The 20,765-nt window shown below is 34.6% G+C and overlaps 1 protein-coding gene across 6 annotated transcripts in view; it reads right to left on the reverse strand.

The window, feature by feature from the left end:
- LOC148302263 (phospholipid-transporting ATPase ID-like) overlaps window positions 1–20,765 on the reverse strand; it is a 106,211-nt gene that overhangs the window by 13,189 nt on the left and 72,257 nt on the right. For 3 of the 6 annotated variants that reach the window (XM_088271853.1, XM_088271855.1, XM_088271854.1), the window contains 15 exons: window positions 14,271–14,329; window positions 13,204–13,416; window positions 11,666–11,871; window positions 10,571–10,701; window positions 9,314–9,513; window positions 8,617–8,835; window positions 7,281–7,389; window positions 6,429–6,568; window positions 4,221–4,463; window positions 2,221–2,400; window positions 2,012–2,122; window positions 1,725–1,898; window positions 1,280–1,451; window positions 644–748; window positions 407–559 (listed from right to left, as the gene is read on the reverse strand). In XM_088271853.1, the coding sequence (XP_088127979.1) occupies window positions 407–559; window positions 644–748; window positions 1,280–1,451; window positions 1,725–1,898; window positions 2,012–2,122; window positions 2,221–2,400; window positions 4,221–4,463; window positions 6,429–6,568; window positions 7,281–7,389; window positions 8,617–8,835; window positions 9,314–9,513; window positions 10,571–10,701; window positions 11,666–11,871; window positions 13,204–13,416; window positions 14,271–14,329 (2,415 nt within the window). Of the gene's footprint in view, window positions 1–406; window positions 560–643; window positions 749–1,279; window positions 1,452–1,724; window positions 1,899–2,011; window positions 2,123–2,220; window positions 2,401–4,220; window positions 4,464–6,428; window positions 6,569–7,280; window positions 7,390–8,616; window positions 8,836–9,313; window positions 9,514–10,570; window positions 10,702–11,665; window positions 11,872–13,203; window positions 13,417–14,270; window positions 14,330–16,420; window positions 17,731–20,765 lie in introns of those variants that run through there. The other 3 variants (XM_088271851.1, XM_088271852.1, XM_088271856.1) reach the window with 3 other exon arrangements.

The raw sequence follows: 20,765 nt of genomic DNA on the forward strand, positions 1-20,765 counted from the left end.
ATCATATAAACGCAGTGTTATCTTGATCATTAACACATGAAGGAAAGGTGATCAGCCCCCCGCTTTAGGTACCAGTCCAGGGTAATTTTGAATAAGTATTAGAGTAAAATAATCACTTATATTTATTTGACCCCCCTTGGGAAGCAAACCCGGGACCTCTAGTACGGTAGCCGGGCGTGCTGAAGTGGACGTATTAACGGATCAAATTAAGACTAGGTAATATTAAATGGATCGAAACATAGTAATTTCATAAATGTACCTTTTTTTTAACCATAAACTTTTTATTCACAAATTACATATTTAAAAAATTAGATACAATTTTTTTTTTCATTGAGAACTTTTAAAATGTAAATAATATGTATCACTCTCCTTATCATTCATCACAAAATATAGTAATATGAATTACCTTGAGGTTGGTAAGTATTAACGACCCGTATGGACTCTCTAAATTTGTCCAGTTGCTGTTCGACCTCCTGATGCGTTATTCCGTCAACTATAAAAACTTCTGCCATATCATCTGTCAGCAATTGACACGAGTATCCAATATTTATTGCCGTCTCTGCAAATTGAAACAAAAGTTTTAAAAATTTGTTGAAATAAAATACATATATTACATCTTTTTCAATTATATTGGGTTTGTTACCTTGTTTGTCTCCAGTCAGTACCCAAATTTTAATACCGGCCATTCCTAAATTAGCTATCGTTTGCGGAACTCCATCTTGTAATTTGTCTTCAATGGCGGTAACGCCTAAAAATAAACATTATTATAAGTATGTAACTATGATAAAAATAACAAGTACGTTGACATATTTTATGATGTGAAAATTTGTTGAAATGAAATTATGTATAATTTAAATGTGTATGTTTAGAATTCATACGTTTTTACTCTTTCCTGTAATGTAAGCCCAGATGGATTTAAACATGTTATGGATTAAGGGGACAATATAAAAATTTAAAAAAATATTTATATAAATGAAAAACCACATAAAATGATCTCTCCTTCTCTATGCATTTTCAGTTATTTCAGCAACTTTTATGTATATACATATTTTTTTAACTGAATGGAAGAGACGTTTCCATAGCATTGTCACACTGAAAAACATATAAATTGGGTGTATAAACTTATATCAATGCAAGGTTTTTATAAACATTTTACTAGAAAACAACATCAGTAAACAATTTTTTTCATTTTATTATGTTACTCTATAAAATTTCACAAGCAAAATAAATATTTTAAAAAATCATCTACGAACATGGAAAAGTCCGAGTATTACATTACCTATGAGTGTAAGATCTCGCTCTATTTCTTCGTAAATGGCATCGAGCTGATCATCTCTGTCCTGGATGGCGAGGGCCGCTTGCTGGTGACGATGCTTCCAATCCGAGAAGTACGCTTCATCCAGTGGTCTCCATGCCAGCACTAATGTTCTTAATCCTTCCCCCGCAAATTTCTACAAAGAAAAACGCCACGGTACAGTCACGGCAAACAAGATAATCCAGTCGAAAATTCTTTTTTGTCTTAATTTTTTTAATGAAAGTGGGTTGGTTTTATTAACACAATAAAATGATGTATGTTTAATTTAAGTTTTACTTGATAAATACCGCTATTTTGATGCTTACACGTGTTATGATAAAGTAGTATTTACCAAGTAAAAATTAAAACATGGATCGATATTACTACAAAGTGACTGCCGAATCAATCAATGAAAATAATGTATACTTACATTTAAATGATCTAATGTTCTACCCTTTATATCATCTTGGTTGGATTTCAGCCTTTCATAAATTACATTATCAGCACCTTTTGAGTATAATCTAAGCTGTCCATCTTTCCGCAGAATCACAGACATTCTCTTTCTTACATTATTAAAATCCAAAATACATAACAGTTCGTAAACCTGAAATTAAACGGGCACCCTTTATAACTGATAGAGATACGAGCCGGTGAAATGATTTGTAGCAGAGTCGCTTTGTATTAAATGTAATGCAGGTAATTGAAATTGAGATTTACCTCTGTTTCGCCCATAACTTCAATAGTAATACTATTAGGAGATCTTTCTTTAAATACAAAACCAAAATTTCTAGCAGCGGACACGAGAGCTGATTCGTCAGGCGATTGAGCCTAAAAGAATAATTAAAAATGTAAATATTAACCAATATACAAATTTATAATGAAGTATACTTTAAAAATGGTTCTCAATTGATATTTATAGTAAGTACCTGATACTCCAGTCTCCCATTTTTCTCATCCGGCATGACAGTGTGACATAAAGCTAACAGTCTAAAAAATATATGAGATTCTGGGTCGCCCCGTCGCACTGAATCCAGTAGAGTCTTATCATAAAATTTGAAATCTTGTTCATAGTTTGGATTGAACGAAAAGTCAATTGGTTCTGCGGCCTGAAAAAGTATACCAAACAAAATGAAGATCATAGAATTATGCAAAGTTCTAAACAATTTGCCGTTTCATTCAATTTAATTTTTTTTACAACGTATGAGTGTGCAGGAAGAAAAATTTATGTACATTCATTCAAATATATCATATTTCCAAATGTCGGCATTTTGAAATTTTATATTTGGTAAATGAAGTGTTTAAATAATAAGTATGAATTTAATACAGGTAACTGTAATGGCTAAACTGAGTAACTCAAACTTAGATTAAATATTATACTCATAAAATAATATAAAATATTGTACTCATAAAAGAAGTAATAAGGAATACATGTAAACTTAAAAAAATAAAATCACAACACATATTTGATGGTTTTTTGTTAACAGTAAGAGAAAATTCCTCTAAAGTGTTCTTAAAAAAGCCAAATTTTTCCTAAAAAATAAGATATTTTAACGTTAGAACATGCAGGTAAATGTGGTAATACCTTGACTAACTAATATATTTTTTGCAAGGTTATTGTAACGACAGACAGGTACCAATTTGGTGATTAATTCACGGTGACACAAAGTTTTAATCAAGATCCTTTGTATTGCAACTTCAATACTCGCAATTTGACTAACGAATAATTATTACAATTTGTTATCCACGGCACTACTGTAACATAAAGTTTAACTAAAGTGTAAAGCAAAACCTATTTATAGCTAATAGATGACAGGCAACTAAAAATTAAAAATATCTAAACTATATTCATTCGATTAAACACATGCAACATTCGATAATAATTTGGGAAAGTGATACAAAAAAAGATTAAAAATGATATAGTCAACCACCCGCGTATTTTATTCTGTAAAACAAAACATATATTAAAAGCACATTTTATTACTATGAACAGTTATATAGGAATAAATCTATGGTTTATTGTTAAACATACATATAACAGTTCCAGAGGTTATACATGTATGTACAAAAACATAATTACAAATTAAAGGTATAAAACCGGATAGGCAAAATAAAGCTTTACTGAAGTTGAATAAGTGGCAAAGTAGATAGATAGTAAAGCGGAAGAGATTCCATTTAAAGCTGCATTAGTTTAGTTAATACAACAGATCTCTAGATAATGTAGCTCGACTATTTAACACGTAACCCATTGATGAATATATGTAATTTTGGTAGAGTTCATTTATCATATATGATCACAAATTTATAAGCTCACACATACCTCGCTTTGCAAGTGATACATATATAGTCCCTGGCTAGTTTTCCATCTTGAAAGATTCATATCTATTTATCATTCACAACTCTTAGAATGATGACCATATTAGTTTCAATGTATAGCCACCGGCATTGATAAAAAGAACTGAATTTAAGAACATTAGGTGGATTATTTTTTGATAATTTTGTACGTAAGGTTCAGGGACCGATTGATTATGGTAACATTATCTTTGATTGAATTGTAAATAAAAACACCACTTGAGTACATATTATATTTATTTTTAACAACTAGTTTTGAAAGCTACAGTTGCTTTCATCGACAGGTGATTAGTAATACTAAATAGCAAAAAAATTATTCAGATATATAAAGAGGTTGGTAGGGTAATAAATAAGAAAAAAACAAGTGGTAAAAAAACAAGTGTTTTCATTTACAATTTAATGCCTTACCACAAAGTGAATACTGAAACCAATAAATAAAATGATCTGTGATCACAATAAGCGAATGCCCCTATATTTAGATAAATCTGTACCATCAATGGGTTACGAGAAAACACAATATTGAAGAAGATGTAGAGATTAATGTAATTATGTAGAAAACAAAAGATGGGTTGCATACATTGCCAGTGGTGGAGTGAGTGTTTGGTGCGTTAGGCGTTTGGGGTCTGTTTGAGTGCGGGCCCGGGGTGCTCCGGCCCTGGGGCTGCTCCGTGTCCAGCAGGGCGGCCAGGCTGGCGTGGCACCCGCCCGCGCCCCCTGCCAGGCTGGTCTGGCAGCCCCCCGCGCCCCCCGCGGCCCCGCGCGCCCCCGTGTAGCGCACGCCCAGGCGCGCCCGGCCCGCCTGCTCTCGCTCCTGTTCTCGCTGGCGGATGCGTACGCGAGGTGCGTGACAGAAATGAAAAGAGAAAAGGTGACGGGGTAAAACCATGCACTCCGCTACTCTTACCCCGGGATGCATGACTGGAAACATCGGAATCTGCTATACCATTTTCTACTACGTGCGTCATCTATCATATGTACAATTTCATATATATATTTTGTAAAGCTATAACCCTTTATGTTAAAGGTTCGTTTGCAGGTAAGAGAGAAAAGATGAGGAAATAAGTATGAAATAATAATACATCGTAACAACACGATCAAGAAAGGTTTTATATTCATTTTTAATCAAATGCAAAATGCAAATTTCTAAGTCAAGCATACATTCGAGTTATATGCTTCATTGACCCAATCCGCACCCAGGTGATCATAGGGTACCATATTTGATCACCATATTGATATGGATATCATATGAGGTCAAGGTGCTTCAGATTCTTGGATTTAGGAGCGGAATACATTTGGTTGGATTTAGACAGTGGAGTTCAAAGTGAAGGACGTGAGAGAAAGAAGAGAACAATAGCAATGGCTAACGCACTCGAGGTTTGTACTTATGTACATATTTGATGGGTAAATGTTTAATTTTTGTGATATTTACAACTAGAACTAAAAGGGCACTAAATACATATGTAGTTCTAGAAGTAGGAATCAAATTAGAGCAGATTGGGAAATCGATTGGTATTATTTTTCAACAAAAACAAAATGTAAGACCTAAAACAGCCCTTCATTAACCGAGTTGCGGATTAAATTTATGATTTCTTTTTCCCTTTCTTATATATTATCCGCATATGATAATACATAGAACACGACAACAAATGAATGCATTTTACGCAAGTATGATAGTCTTGGTATTGCAAATTCTTCAGTTTCCATAAGCTGTGTGCACATTGTGCATTAAAAAAATATGTATACATATGTATGTATACTTCAAAAGGGGTGGACATTCAACAAAAAAATCAAAATCATGCTTCCTATTAACCAAAGAACTAACACATTTCACAAAGTCATGTGTGTTTAAATCTACACCTTTTCTGAATTTTATATTTAGGGAGTAATTTTTGACAATGAATATTCTTTTGTATAATAGTTAATGATTATATTTATATCAATAATATTACCACAACATATTAAATGATAGTACGAAAAAACAAATAAAGACCTGAAATTTTTGTTTTTATTTTAATGAAAAATAATATAATCGGGAACATTTAAATATTCTATATGTAAAACCTTTTTAACACTATCATCAATTTATTAAAAACTCATTATATTATCTTCTAAACCTGAAGTAGACTGTCTGCAATGTAACATTGCCCTTTTACGACACTGAAACACTTTGTGTATAATACACAGAGGGTATCAGTTAATTATGTATGTAGTTTTGATTTTTACGTCACACAAAATTAGATGAGATAATATTCACTTAATTGAATACAAATATAAATAATATTATATATAATGGTCACTCTAGAGCTGGAGAGTAAGGTTATATATACTGTGCCTACTCTAATTGACATATCGTATTATGAATAAAATGACAGTTTTTATTTTTTAAATAATATGATCTCCAGACACCTTTAAACAAAAACAGTTCAAACCATCCGGTCAACATGCATCTCGCAGAATAGGAAACCTCGCAAAATCCGTCTACAGAAAACAGTCTATTGAAAATGCACACATCTTTATCTAAGGAACATGGAGTGCACGGTGAGCTAATGTTTACAAGATAATGCATGCAGATATGTAATAATATAAATAAATAATTTTGTATGTACATTTCTCTCAGTCGGCCTTTGGATAACTTAAAACAATTTCAAATGCTTCTAATGCCTACTTGCGGTACTAAAATAGTATTATAATTTATTGAATATTATGCAAAAACTATGTGAGAGTAAAAAAATTATGGAGATTTTGAACTAGACAAGAAAAAATATTTATGTTGAAAAAAACATACCTCCATGAGATCAACTATTTCACCTGTGCTTTCATCGATAACGTCTCCGTAACATCGGCCCGCTATCGAACATTTGTTGAATGTCATGATATTCTGAGTCAACGTTCCAGTTTTATCCGAAAAAATGTACTGAATTTGTCCTAAAATAAAAATATATTAAAAATTTTTAAAACATAATTTGTAAATATATATTTCATATAAAATGTTTATTACCCACATATAGCGTAAAACAAAATAATGCCCTGAATGTTACTAACATGAAAAAAAGAGTTGTTTCTAATGACATTAAAAACTGATTTCAATAAAAAAAATCACATTTTTCTAATTTATAAGCAGGGAGAATTGATGTTTTAAAACTAGCAAATTGGCACTAATAATATATAAAGTAGTAATCATTCAAGCCTATAAAACTTGAAACATAATAATAATAATAAAATTGGATAACTTATATAGCGCCATTTTCGTAAAAAAATACCTCAAGGGCGCTTCACGGTGAATGAATTGGGGAAAATATTATGGTGGAAATGATTTAGAAAACAAATGTGTTTTTAGTCTTTTTCTAAAGATCATCTCACTCTCACTATTTCTAACCATTGGTGGAAGAGCATTCCACGCCGTCGGTCCTGCAACAGCAAAGGCACGCTCGCCAAATTTAGTGCGTTGCTTGCGAGCTGGTAAGATAACTTTGCCCATTGCAGATGTTGTAGCCGATCGAAGCGTGAGACGAAACATGTATCTTATTTAAAAAATCAAGACATTTTTACTTGAAGATTTGAGATCTCAATTAGAGAATGTGTTAGGAACAATGAGGATGTAAAATATCAATATTAAGTAAACTAGAGAAAATAATACCTAATTCTTCATTGAGTGTCGTAGTTCTGGCCTTCGCAGCAGTGCCTGTTTTCTCATAATACATCTTCTCGTCCCAGTTGATAAGAAAACTTTGGGCAAATCTTATTACCTGCAATGGAAAATTGAAAATAATATCATTATAATTTAACCTTTCCGGGAGTGTGGCGGTATAATATACGGCCATATTATAGTCGTCCAAACGAAACTTTCCTCAAAGGAGTATGGGTGAGTACATGAACGGCCGGGCTTACAACCAAAGCCAACTATGGTTGTATTTAAACACTAAAAGCACACTTTAGAATATTTTTCTGTTTTACTCACTACATTTTACTTGAATCAAAGTTTGTGTAACGTCATCGTAATGATGCTGTGAAACATTGATAATTTTTATATAAACATATTTACTGGTCAATAAAAAATTCAAGGAAATATGCTGCTTATAGCATTTAACATGATAAAGAATTATTAAAAACAAAATTAAATTGGAGAGATAGCTGGTCTTCCACCTCACAGGAGCGGACCGAAGATAGACAGGACAAAGTCCAAAATAAAGAGTAATAAAAAGAAGAAGAAATATAATTTTTTTTTTTTTTAACTCAAAAACTCACTCTCCACTGATACAGTTTTGTCACTCATTCCCGGACAGGTTAATGCAGATAAAAAGAATTTGGTTGGTTTACATATAAATGACGTTTTTACCCATATATCTCAGTAGTGTCGCCTATTTTCAAAATCCGCCAGATCCATGTAAGTCATTTATTTAGGCAACATTTATGTTTAAAAGATATGTCTATCTTCAGATAAAATATTATGAAATAGAGAATTTTCCAATTTTTTTAGAAAAAATTACGTATTTAAAAAAAACACGAGACAAACCGATAATGACGTCATTTTAATTTTTGACCTATTCCCGCTCTCTGACTGGCCGATATGGGTCAGAAGGCAAGTTCCATGAATATAGCGGAATTCGAAATACAACACTGTTTTTAAGTATTTTTTAGCAGGGTTTTCAAGTATGTAAATATTTTAAACAATAACACTCAAAATTGGCATTCCGATAGAGAATTTATTTTAAAATCTTAAAAAAAAAAGATTTTAAATTAATTCTGGCGAATTTTGAAATTAGGCAACATAGTTGTTCTGTGTGAATTTTGATTGAAAATTGCTTGAATATAAGTTTTGATGATTTCTTATGACATCTCACAAATTCCCTCGCAAAAATCGATATGAATAGTTAAAAAAAATTGACATTTTAGACTTATACTATAGTAAACAATATGATTGATTCATTGATTTTATAACCAACAAGAGAGCGTAATATATGAATGGCAGGTACCTCGACTGAGACGTAGAGCGATATGGGCACTACTGTGTTCATCACTATGGCGTAGGAGAAGAAGACCAGAAAGGCGATGACCACGGAGCCCCCGATGGGCTCCGAGGGGACGAGCGTGTCCCAGGGGAGGTACACCTGGAAACGCTGCCCAAACAGCCACTCCCATATCCCGCAGGCCACCATGCAGAAGAAGCATATTGACAGCAGAAAAAACACAATCTGTGAAAAAAAAAACATCAATTTCAATTTCTTTTTTTTACATGTTTAACCACCCTATTCTTAGGTTATTTTAATCAGAAAACAAGCAACAAAAAAAAAAAATTTGTAAAAAAAATTTGTAAATAAAAAAGGGGTTAAAATCAAAGTTTTAGTTTTATTTTATAATTATATATATAAAACCCTTATCCGCACCCCAATGGTGCATAGGGCACTGTGTCATATAAACGCAGTGTTATCTTGATCGTTTACACATGAAGGAAAGGTGATCAGCCCTCCGCTTCAGGTACCAGTCCATGGTAATATTGAATAAATATTACAGTGAAAAAATCACTTATATTTATTTTACCCCCCTTGGGAATCGAACCCGGGACCTCCAGAACGGTAGCCGAGCGTGCTGACCATTACACTACGGAGGCGGACTTATATTACGGACTCTTATTTTATAATAGGTGCGTTAAATTAAAAAAGTTGAACTTACTCCAATAATGAGAAAATTCAGTAGCCTATCAATACTGGTTCTCTTGAACTTGGTTTTTCCACTGTTCTGCATAAGTTTTGTATCCTTCCCTGCAAAGATGACCACGCCGTAACACCAGGACGTGTTACGCAGCACGCACCCCCTCAGCAGTATTTTGTCGTTGTCCAGGGGATATCGCTTCCCCTGCCATGATAAGGCACCTAAAGAAATATTGTATTATCAACGATACATTCATAACTCATCTGTCAAGACACACCAATCTCGATACATCTGCTTTTGCACAATCAATGCTAGACATTTTGTTTTCAAACCCTTATCCGCCAATGGTGACTAGGGCACTGCATCATAATATACGATCACATATATTATATGAAACGCAGTGTTATTATGATCACTAACACATAAAGGTTCACTACACTTCAGGTACTAGTCCAGGGTAATATTGAATAAATATAAGAGTGAAAAAATCACTTACGTTTATTTGACCCCCCCCTGGGAATCGAACCCGGGACCTCCAGAACGGTAGCCGAGCATCTTGACCATTACACTATGGAGGCGGACATTTTAGACAATAGTAAAACTGACAACTGTCCGCCTCCATAGTGTAGTAGTTAGCGTATTTGGCTACTGTGATGGAGGTCCCCAGTTCAATTTCCAGACGGTTAAAAATAAGTGATTTTTCAATCAAATACTTATTTGATAGCATCCTGAACCGTGATCACCTTGCTTTCGTGTAAATAAAAACCAAGATAAAAAATCTGATTCACTATTCACCATTAATGGCGGATAAGGATAAAAAAAAAGATGAAATATTATTTAAAAGAGAGTATTCTTCGTTTATTAGAAAAGCGAAATTGGTGAAGTTATGTTTACTTAATTTAAGTGCAAAAGAAACATAGTTACTTTCAAATCTCTAAGGCTACCTAGTATTTTATATAACAGGTTACAACTTTAAACACCTCTTGTGCAATTCTCAAGTATGCAGCAAATGTGCAATGTCATATTGAAATTTCCATAATGCATATTTATAATATAAGCTGAGTTTTGAATTTCAGACGTCATTTTTAGACACTGGACTCCTGCCCTGGTATTTCATTTATCAGCTAGGGCTATTACATTTAATTACAATGGCCATGTAATGTCATTTTCTACAGTAATATAATTTAAAATGACCTTTGATACAGCGTAAACAACAAAGCGAGACATATTGAAAAATTATGGGATACTTTTAGTATTCTTAAAAAAAAAAAATCTTACCATCAAATTTGTTAAGTAAATTGTTTGGAACTTCACATATAATTTCACCATCGAATGTGCCAATTAATGATTCATCCTGGCCCATTTCCGCTGTCTCTACTAGACACTGTCTGCATTTTAGATTGGTCTCCCTGTTGAATAAAAAGACAATTATATTATATCATTTATATACAACTTTTTGATTTGTATGGTTATTGAATATATTTCTTTTAATAAGTGATTCCGCAGTGTGAAGCACTACAATGTAAAACTAAGTTCAATGTGAGGGAACACTAGATACATATTCAAATGAAAGTACGCTACTATCTCACCTAGCTAAAAACTCTCACAGTACTATTGCACAGTGTGAAGTTATCTGCAGGATGTGTGAAAAATATTGCAATTCAACTGGATTTATATGAAGGCTCTCGTGAACTTCAAATGCACAAATGCAGTGTTTGAATGTGTTAAATCTTAGTGGTAGAGAATTTGAGACGGAAAAGAAGCCAAGAGTTTTTTATTAAATTAAAAGCTTTACAGATAAATAATTGGGCACTGATAAATCGAAGACACCTGGCTTTGCAAAATATGCATACGACCCTTATCAGTAAACAAAGTTAACTGTTAAGATAGGTGGGAGATAATATTATATAAACCTTTGTGCGTCAAGTCATTTTACTAAGGTGGTAAAAAAAACTTCCCATTTCGCATATTTGTGTATAAAAAGGTGGGACCTTTTTCATTCCACCGTGCTCTAAAGAGTTAAGCAACATGCTACATCCAAAACCTTCATACACCATGCGAAAACTACGATTGAAGCAATCTTATATAGGTAAGATTTGCGAAAGCTACATTTATTGAACCAACACAACTTTTATTCTATTTCTTGCATTCACCATTCTCACAATATCTTTGTCCACTTTTCCATCCCTTGAGAACTTGCTTTCTGATATAAAAATTCTTGCACTTGTTCCAGGCATTCATCATTTACATAAATTTTCATTCTATAACATCATTCTCTCTTAGCAATACCATGATTTTTTTCTTCCTTTTTTTGACACACTTTCATTCATTGTCAGCTCATTTTATAATGTCAGACATTAAAATTTGACTTACCCATCTAATTCGGCCGTCTCTATGTAGCAGAGCCCATTGGGCTCGCTGGTGGACAGTAGTAAGATGTCTGCCGCCACGAATTGATCATTTTCCATCCGAATAACATCACCGACCTGGACCGTGGCCCACCTCTCATCCATGAGCTTCCCATTCCGGAGGGCTTTTGACCTCCTGTTATTGACCTGCGAGTCGCTCTGATGCCTTTGCTATAATTAAAAAGGATAATGTTCGTAACAATATCATATTAAAAAGCATATAATTCAACCATTAAATATATTTATGTACTTTAAGCAATGTCCAATACTTACACAAGTCACGAACCAAACAGAAAATTCCGGGTCCGGGGAAATAAATATAATTCTTGAATGTTTTTCGCAGATACTTTGTGGCACATTTTATAAACTTTATAAAATTAAACAACTTTGTTTTAACCACTTTTTTATTATCAGTAAACTTTAACCTACCAATAACATTTAAGATTTTTTACGGAGTGTGTGGAAGTTTTTGGTAAGGGAATGTAATTAATTATGAGTATTTTAATGTTTTAGAATTTAATAAACCCTGATGTTGAGAAGGTTCTTGTTGAAACCGGTAGGATAAAGTGTACTAATAATAAAAAAGTGGTTAAAATAAGGTTGTTTAATTTTATAAATGAAATATATGTTGCATTCACTAATTTTGATCGGAGAGAAATGCACACTTTAATCTACCAAAAACATTTAGGATTTTTTACGGAGTGTGTGGAAGTTTTTGGTAAGGGAATGTAATTAATTATGAGTATTTTAATGTTTTAAAATTTAATAAACCCTGATGATGACAAGGTTCTTGTCGAAACTGGTAGGTTAAAGTGAACTAATAATAAAAAAGTGGTTAAAACAAAGTTGTTTAAATTTATAAAGTTTAATAAAAAAATGGATATTGTGAAACTGAAAAATTGTATCTCTTGTGGAATAAATATTTTAAGTTTTAAAAACAGATTAAGCGGTATTAACTGAGTAAATAATTACGAAAAAAAAAATTGTATTCCTGCGCTCCTTATCTAAGTAAGAAATGGAAAATATTTTGTCAGTCACCCCACTACTTCACAAACTCCACTGGTTACGCTTTCCCGAAAGGGTTGAGTATAAACTCTGCCTACTCATGTATAAATCAATACTCCAGAGTATCTTAAGGAGCTGTGTATTCCAGATGAATTGGTTGATAGACGTCTCACGCTTCGATCGGCTACAATATCTGCAATGGGCAAAGTTATCTTACCAGCTCGCAACCAACGCACTAAATTTGGCGAGCGTGCCTTTGCCGTTGCAGGACCGACGGCGTGGAATGCTCTTCCACCAATGGTTAGAAATAGTGAGAGTGAGATGATCTTTAGAAAAAGACTAAAAACACATTTGTTTGCTAAATCATTTCCACCATAATATTTTCCCCAATTCATTCACCGTGAAGCGCCCTTGAGGTATTTTTTTACGAAAATGGCGCTATATATTGCATTCACTAATTTTGTAAAAGAAAAAGGTTTAAAATACGTGAAAACTTACGAAGTCATCGTAGGCGTCCTTGACAGCAGTGAGGGCGAGTACTCCTATGAGCGGGATGGCGGTGGTGATGGGGGTGAGACTGGAAATGGCGGGGATGAGTTGCAGCACGAGCAGGCAGAGAAAGTAGAAGTTGGCGAGCCTCTGGAACTGCTCCAGCAGATTGAAAGGCAGGAATGTGATCAGAGAATACTTGGATGTCTTTATGTAGTTACTCTGGAAAAAAATATTATTTTTAAAAACAATACATGTAACATATCGTAGTCGTACAGGAGAAAGTGACTAACTACCAAAATGTAAAATGTTCAGGAGGGCCATCTAAGTCACTTTTGCTTGGCAAGAAAATAAACATCAATGCAGTTAGTCATTTTTACCAAGTGAAAATATTATACTTCCAAGTTTAAAATCCTTTGGGATGTTTTTCAGGGCAATATTAAGCTAGTAAGATATCAAATAGTCAATGATCACGTTTTTGTAAAAAATGCACTTGGTCACTTTCTCCTGTATGACTACGATATTTTCAGTGTTTTAATTTTTATTTTGAGTAATAAACATTTGATTAATTGATTCGGCAGTCACTTTGTGGTAAAATCTATCCATTATCAATTATCGGGCCTGTTTGAACCATTATTATTACAACGGTGCATGGGCTACCTCATAGGAATAATGTCGCTTTAACTCGATCATCGCTTTGATGAAGGCAAGATGATAAGTCTCTTGCCTTGTTGAATCAAGTGGAAAATATTTTTTCATTAATCAATTCGGCAGTCACTTTGTGGTAATATTTATATTTTTTTATTTAAGTTTTACCTAGTAAATACCAATAATTCTTAAAATCTACTGTGACACCTGTTTTGATGCATTCCGCATCATTTGCGAAATAGTGGTATTTACTAAGTGAAACTTAAATTAAAAACAGTAATAAACATACTACAAGGTATTCACACCTGTGGATTAGAAAAATAATTGATTATTTATAAAAATGGTTCTCTAGCGTGGGTTACGGAAATATTTGCATCCACGTCTAATTAGTTAAAAACTACAGAAGTACACAAAAAAAGTTGACTTACAGCGTAATGGAATTGTGAGTTGAATTCTCTGTTATTAGCCCGTATTCTTCTTTCTGTTTCTGTTAAAATAAAAGAATAAAAAAATTAGTTCAAAATATTAAACTTCATATAGCATATTACAAAATAAGCAAGGATAATATAGCAATTTGTATAATCCCTGATTTTTTTTGCCTTTCTAAATGCACACCATTAGACAGAGTAAAAAACGATGTGTTAAAAAATAATTATGAAACGGTGTTTATTTCTAACAGATTTATTGAAATTTTATAATATTACGATACAAAATTTTGTTATTCTACTGTTAGTATGTCATTATATAAGATTTTATTTAGGTATGTATTTGTAAGATCACATTTCACTCACGCCTTTCAACAAATTCATTTATCAAAAAAAAATGTTTTTCAGGAGATCGTTTTTTAAGTTTAAAAATATAATAAAATGTATTAAAAATAAATATCAACGTTAAAAACGATCTCTTGCAAAATCACGTTTTTTCATATATGACGTTGTTGAAAGGAGTGAGTGATGTGCGACCCATCATGACGTATTGAATGCAGAATGGACACTGCAGTAACAAAAAAACACTCTAAGAGTGTCAGAAATGAAGACTCTAAGGAGTATATCTGGCAAGAGTCTACGAGAAAGAATAAAAAAAACCCAGGATAAGAGAAATATGCGAGATTGAAGATGTCATTAGGTGGGGAAGGCAACGAAGGAGATAATGGTATGCGCATGTAAGGATAATAGAACTTCCCAGGCTCCTCTTAAATTGCACTACATGGCCAACTCCAAGGTAGACAACTCTCGGGCAGACCACCAAAATGATGGATTGAAAGCTGGGAATCGACAGCGCAGAAGGTTAATCCCTCGTAAAAACAGGCCACAAGGCCTACACCAAGCAGAAGAATAATGAGAACGTTTTACATATAAATAAAAGGGGCTCTGCTAAATAAAAGCTTTCGAAATCCAATCATAGATGGCTGTTGTGAACTCAATCATGGAACGTCACGAGATTGATAATATTATTATTATTATTTTTTTTTTTTGACATCTCATCAAAGATGAAGAAGAATATGGAAGTCTGGGCATTTACGGGGCTGACGACCGTCATAGGCTGGTTTAAGTGATCACAAGTGTTTATGTGATCACTTAAACCAGCCTATGACGGTCGTCAGCCCCGTAAATGCCCAGACTTCCATATTCTTCTTCATCTTTGATAAAATGTCAAAAAATAATATGAAAATAACTCCTGTAATTGGAGATAATCCAGATTTTGTGAACAAGTATTTGGACACACTCAAAATGTTGTAGATTGATCATATACGTATGACATCCAAAATTTGAGTAGGAGTAGTGTGGTTGTAATTCACAAGTGAACGTTACACATGTGTAGAGTGATCACGTAAACAGCCTATATCAGGTCGTAAGCCCTGTAAATACCCAAACTTCCATATTCTTCTTTACCTATGTAGAGATGTCAAAAAACGTTATATAAACACTGTTGAACGTTTCATGGGAGGTTTTTTTTTGGTGTCTTAACCATCTCAACACGCCTTTCTTAATTTTTTCGTTAATATCAATCAGAGCCTTGCATTTCTTCCTTATTTCAACATTCGAACATCTATCATACATCTTTCTGCTGCACATTCGTCCGAGAGATTATATTTCGACTATATTCAGCCAACTTTCATTTTCTTTTGGCAACTACATGATTCACTTCCATACATTAGGGTTGGAACCAGCTCGCAACCAGCGCACTAGATTTGGCGAACGTGCCTTTGCTGTTGCGGAGCCGATGGCGTGGAATGCTCTTCCACCAATGGTTAGAAATAGTGAGGGTGAGATGATCTTTAGAAAAAAACTAAAAACACATTTGTTTGCTAAATCATTTCCACCATAATATTTTCCCCAATTCATCCACAGTGAAGCGCCCTTGAGGTAGTATTTTACGAAAATGGCGCTATATAAGCTATCCTAATTTATTATTATTAACCACTATTTCTAATACCGATATTTCTCAAATTCTATTGTGATACGTGTTTCGATGTACCCCAAGATGATGCCTCGAAATGATGCCTTCAAATGTCCTTTGATTGAGTAGTGATAAGGGTGTGAGTACTAATAAGGGTGTACGTAGGGGGTAAGGGTACCGCAGTCGTAGAAGGACTTGAAGTAGTCGGTGCTGGTGCTGGGGCGCGGGTGGGCGTGCGCGTGCGCGTGGTGGCGGGGCTCGCAGCGGCGCCACACCACCAGCTTGCCCAGCACGGACAGCAGCGACTCGCGCAGGCTGGGCCGCCCGCGCGCCCCCTCGGCCTCCGTGTCGGCCGACTCGGAGCCCGACTCGGAGGCGCGCCGCCCCTCGCCGCCCAGCGCCTCCAGCTCCATGGCGGGCCGGCCGCCTAGCCGCCGCCCGCGCGCCCCATCTTCACGCGGGGGGCGCCATCACTGCGCGCTGCACACCGCACACTGCACGCTGCCCACTCTCCGTGACTCGCCTCCCTATCGTCGGAAATAGCGCCCCTACCGCAGTCACTGCGTACGCATTTCTTTTTTTAGAAAATAATTCACAAAACAATATGGGACTTAATCTCAGCGACCTTTGAGTTAGCGTTGACAACTTCACAAAACCGTCGCGGTCAAATCAAAGTAAAATCACAATAACTCGACACTGGTTAGAACACTCAAGAAGGGTGAAAAGCCATTAAAAAGAAGAAGAAGAAAGTAAAATCACAACAAATTTTACTATACTAAAAATATAAATACGTTCAATAAAAAACTAGCAAAACGTCAACCAGAACCAGTCATCTATTATAAAATATAAAATATACGTTTACTGGGAAAAAAGCGTAAAAAAATAATAAGTTAAATACAAGCACTTATACACTATCGCCGTCTTTGGAAACGTGAAAATACGAGATTTCCTAGAAATTTCATTTGTCACTCCGACATTAAACTGTTAATCGATATCGGGCGAGTGAAACTCTCAGCGCTGAATTGTACTACTCGCAGCTGTTGGGGATGCATTCGCGTACGAAATATTGCGGAAAAACTTCGATGATGAACAAACTACCGACGATAATGCCCAGCTCACCATGTTTTGAACAGAAACACTAAAAATTCACTACGAAAAAAGCTGTCAATTTAATTATTTTCACATAGTGATTATTGTACCCAAAGTCCGCGGATTCTGTCTTACGCGAACTGTCAAGCGTTTGTTTTTAATTAATCGTGATCCTGCGATTTGCAGCGTGATTAAAATATTCCACGTCGTCGAATTTTGCAGAGTGTTCGAGACGAATTAACGAAACGAGAAAAGTTCCTGAAACACTACGATTGTCGGACATTCGGCGCCCGGACGCTTTCCTGAAAACTGTCTAGATGGCGTCGGGAACAGTGGCGCCGCGGCGCCCCAGGCGGTGACACGGGGAACTGACACGATGCACTTCGTTAGCCGATAATACAGCGATTTGCCAGTCAAACAGGAAGTCAACCTTCAGCTGACGGGCGGTGTACACATTTGAATTGTGTATTACGAAAATGTTGCAGGTCCACACATATTAATTTTACGAGAGAATGACAAATAAATACGTATATAAAATAGAACCCAGTCGGGGATCCAAAATGAATGAACTGAAAAAATACTTTGTGGAAAGATATTTGTGGAGGTCCTCACCAAAACGTTACATTTCCATTATAAATGTTTTAAGTATTCAGGAATTCCAGCTTGTAAAATTATTAAGTTTTGGTGCGATTTAATGATTTCATGTTGGTTTAATACAGGATTGGTCACATTTTGTAGAAACTTTAATTAAAATTTCGATAGAATACAGAAAACAGAACAGATTAGCATTTAAAGGATTTTTGTGCAATATTGGAAATGTAGCTTTTTGGTGAGGACCTCCGTATTTGTGTTAGTGATTACTCATGAATATTATATATGTGACTTGTGTATGTTTAAATAAATAAATAATAAAAAATGTCTCGCTCGTAGGAATTGAAAAAAGAGAAGCTTTTCGTTTTTTTGTGTGTCATTTGATAGTAATTAATAAGTAATTGTATTTTTTTTAATAAATCGCGTAATTTATGGGGAACAAGATATTTTTTTACGCGCTCATAACAAAATAGAGACTTGTAACATTTTCGAAATACATAGTTCGTTAGTAAAATAACAACAGCTGTTGTTCAACTCCTTGCCAAGAAGAAAAGCCGGACGTGCAATAATCATTTCCCAACTAACTAACTAACCAACCATCGCGACGCTTCCCCGCAGGGGTAGACAGAAAGAGAACGCCACACCAATCTGTCTTTGAAAACAATCTTCACCTCTTCCATATTCATGCATTTCCTCATACATACCCGCCGATTATTCTGATTCGTAACCTGACCATGCCAAGTTTTCCTCGGTTTCTTTCCAACTACATTCGTCTCAAATTCGTCTCTTAAAATTGTTTAATTGCTCTTTCTTCACTCATTCGATTCACGTACCATCAACATCCCAATACACCTTTCTTCATTTTATCGATAATGCTTATCTCAGCCTTGCTTCTTCCTTATATCACCATACGAAAATCTATTATACATTGTTTTGCGAATATTCGTCAGAGAGACTGCATTTAGACTGTATTCAGTCTAGTTCCATCGTTCAAACGGCCTGCGCTCTTTTTAATGAAAGGTAGAATTACTAGTTGAAAGGTAGTAATTACTTATATATTTCATTTCGTATAATTTACATATTAGGTACCAAGCTAACACCGCATCGACCCGATATGGTTTCCTATGCACCATTTGGGTGCAGATAGGGATATTTATCGTCCATCAAAGTAGGTTAACGATGAATATGGGGATGTTCAACTCGACATTGTCAGCGCTGAAATCGTTTAACATTGACAGTCGATATTGATATCGTGATATGTCCATCGTTTCGTAGAATTTGTCATCGGCTTGAATGTTGACCTTTCTCCTTTTCCTACATCCCGTCCCTCTTTTAGATATTTTTACAAATGTGGAATTTTGCAATTGGAATAGTAAAAATATTTCTTTTGTAATACTACTACTCGTAAATGTGTATTACTTGATGTAACTGATCTGTAAAATTCCCAACAAAAAAATATATAGGTACATACAAAATTTTGAGTGCGTCCAAATACTTGTTTACAAATCTGGATTATCTCCAATTTATGAGATATTTTAAAATTATTTTTTAACATCTCAAGATAAGCCCGTTAATGCCCAGACTTCCATATTCTTCTTCATGTATGGTGAGATGTCAAAAAATAATTTAATATAAAATTTATATATCCACATTAAATATGTATTCGTATGATCCGTGAGACTAGCAGCTCGAATATACAGTTGTTATAGTCTGTATATTATTCTAACCCTGCCTTTCCCTGGCCCAATGGGAGACAATGCAAGTCCAAGGTTCTCCGCTTGAACATTGTACGTAGTGATGAGCCCGCCTTGAGTAGTGCTACGATGTAGCGCTACGTTACATAAAGGTACGCTGCACTTTTCTCTTATGATCCAACACTACGTTCGTAGTGTAGTGCTACACTTTATAAATGTAATACACACACATACACCCCCCCCCCCCACCCAACCCAACCAACGCATTTAGACCAACATACTTTTTTTAGCCACCGATGTAGCGTTCGCTTGTCCGTGTCAAACTGCATTTTAGCATATTTGTAGATGTGTATACTGCAATTGAAATGTATCTTTGTAATAATAATAACAATTTACTAATTTACTCAGCGCCATTTTAACAAAATCGTCTTTATCGTCTCTAGAGCGCTTTACATTTTTCTTATTTAATATATCTTATGCTATGTGCAAGTTATTTTTCTACCCATGATTGACGCCAACTCTACTCAAATAATTTTTATCATTATAATTATTATTATTTTTATCTTTGAAACTTCTAGATATATTGATCAAACTCGTAACACAGTATGTGCGAGTTCACAACAGCCATCTACGTTGGGATGAGGAAAGCTTTTATTTAGCAGATACTCTTTCCATTTGAATGTGAGGTCCGAATCCTGGATCATATTCACATACTTGAGCTTGAAAGCATGATTTTCAATTTATTTTAGCTTAAAATTTGACCAGTTAATTTAATTACAATATTTTGAGTGTGTCCAAAGAGTTATTCCGAAATCTGGACTATATCCAATCAGGAGTTTTTTCCGAATTTTTGAGATCCCATTTATTTTTATTTTTATTTTATGTACGTAACAATTTTCAAAATCTGTTACATAAAACATACTTATATATCATAAGTTATTCCATACACGCACACATACATACACACATACGTATACATACATACATGCCTGTGTATGGACATTAAAGGCACCCTCACCTGAACATAGATGAAGAAGAATATACACTATAAGTATGCATACTTCAAGTACTACAATCATATGTACGTACGTATTCGAACGCTACATTTTTTTCATTGTAGTGTTTCTCATCACTAAGTGCAAGTAATAA

Source organism: Brachycentrus maculatus, unplaced genomic scaffold (genome assembly GCF_059751285.1).
Source record: "Brachycentrus maculatus isolate JH-2025_06_01 unplaced genomic scaffold, ASM5975128v1 h1tg000469l, whole genome shotgun sequence".
NCBI lineage: Eukaryota > Metazoa > Arthropoda > Insecta > Trichoptera > Brachycentridae > Brachycentrus > Brachycentrus maculatus.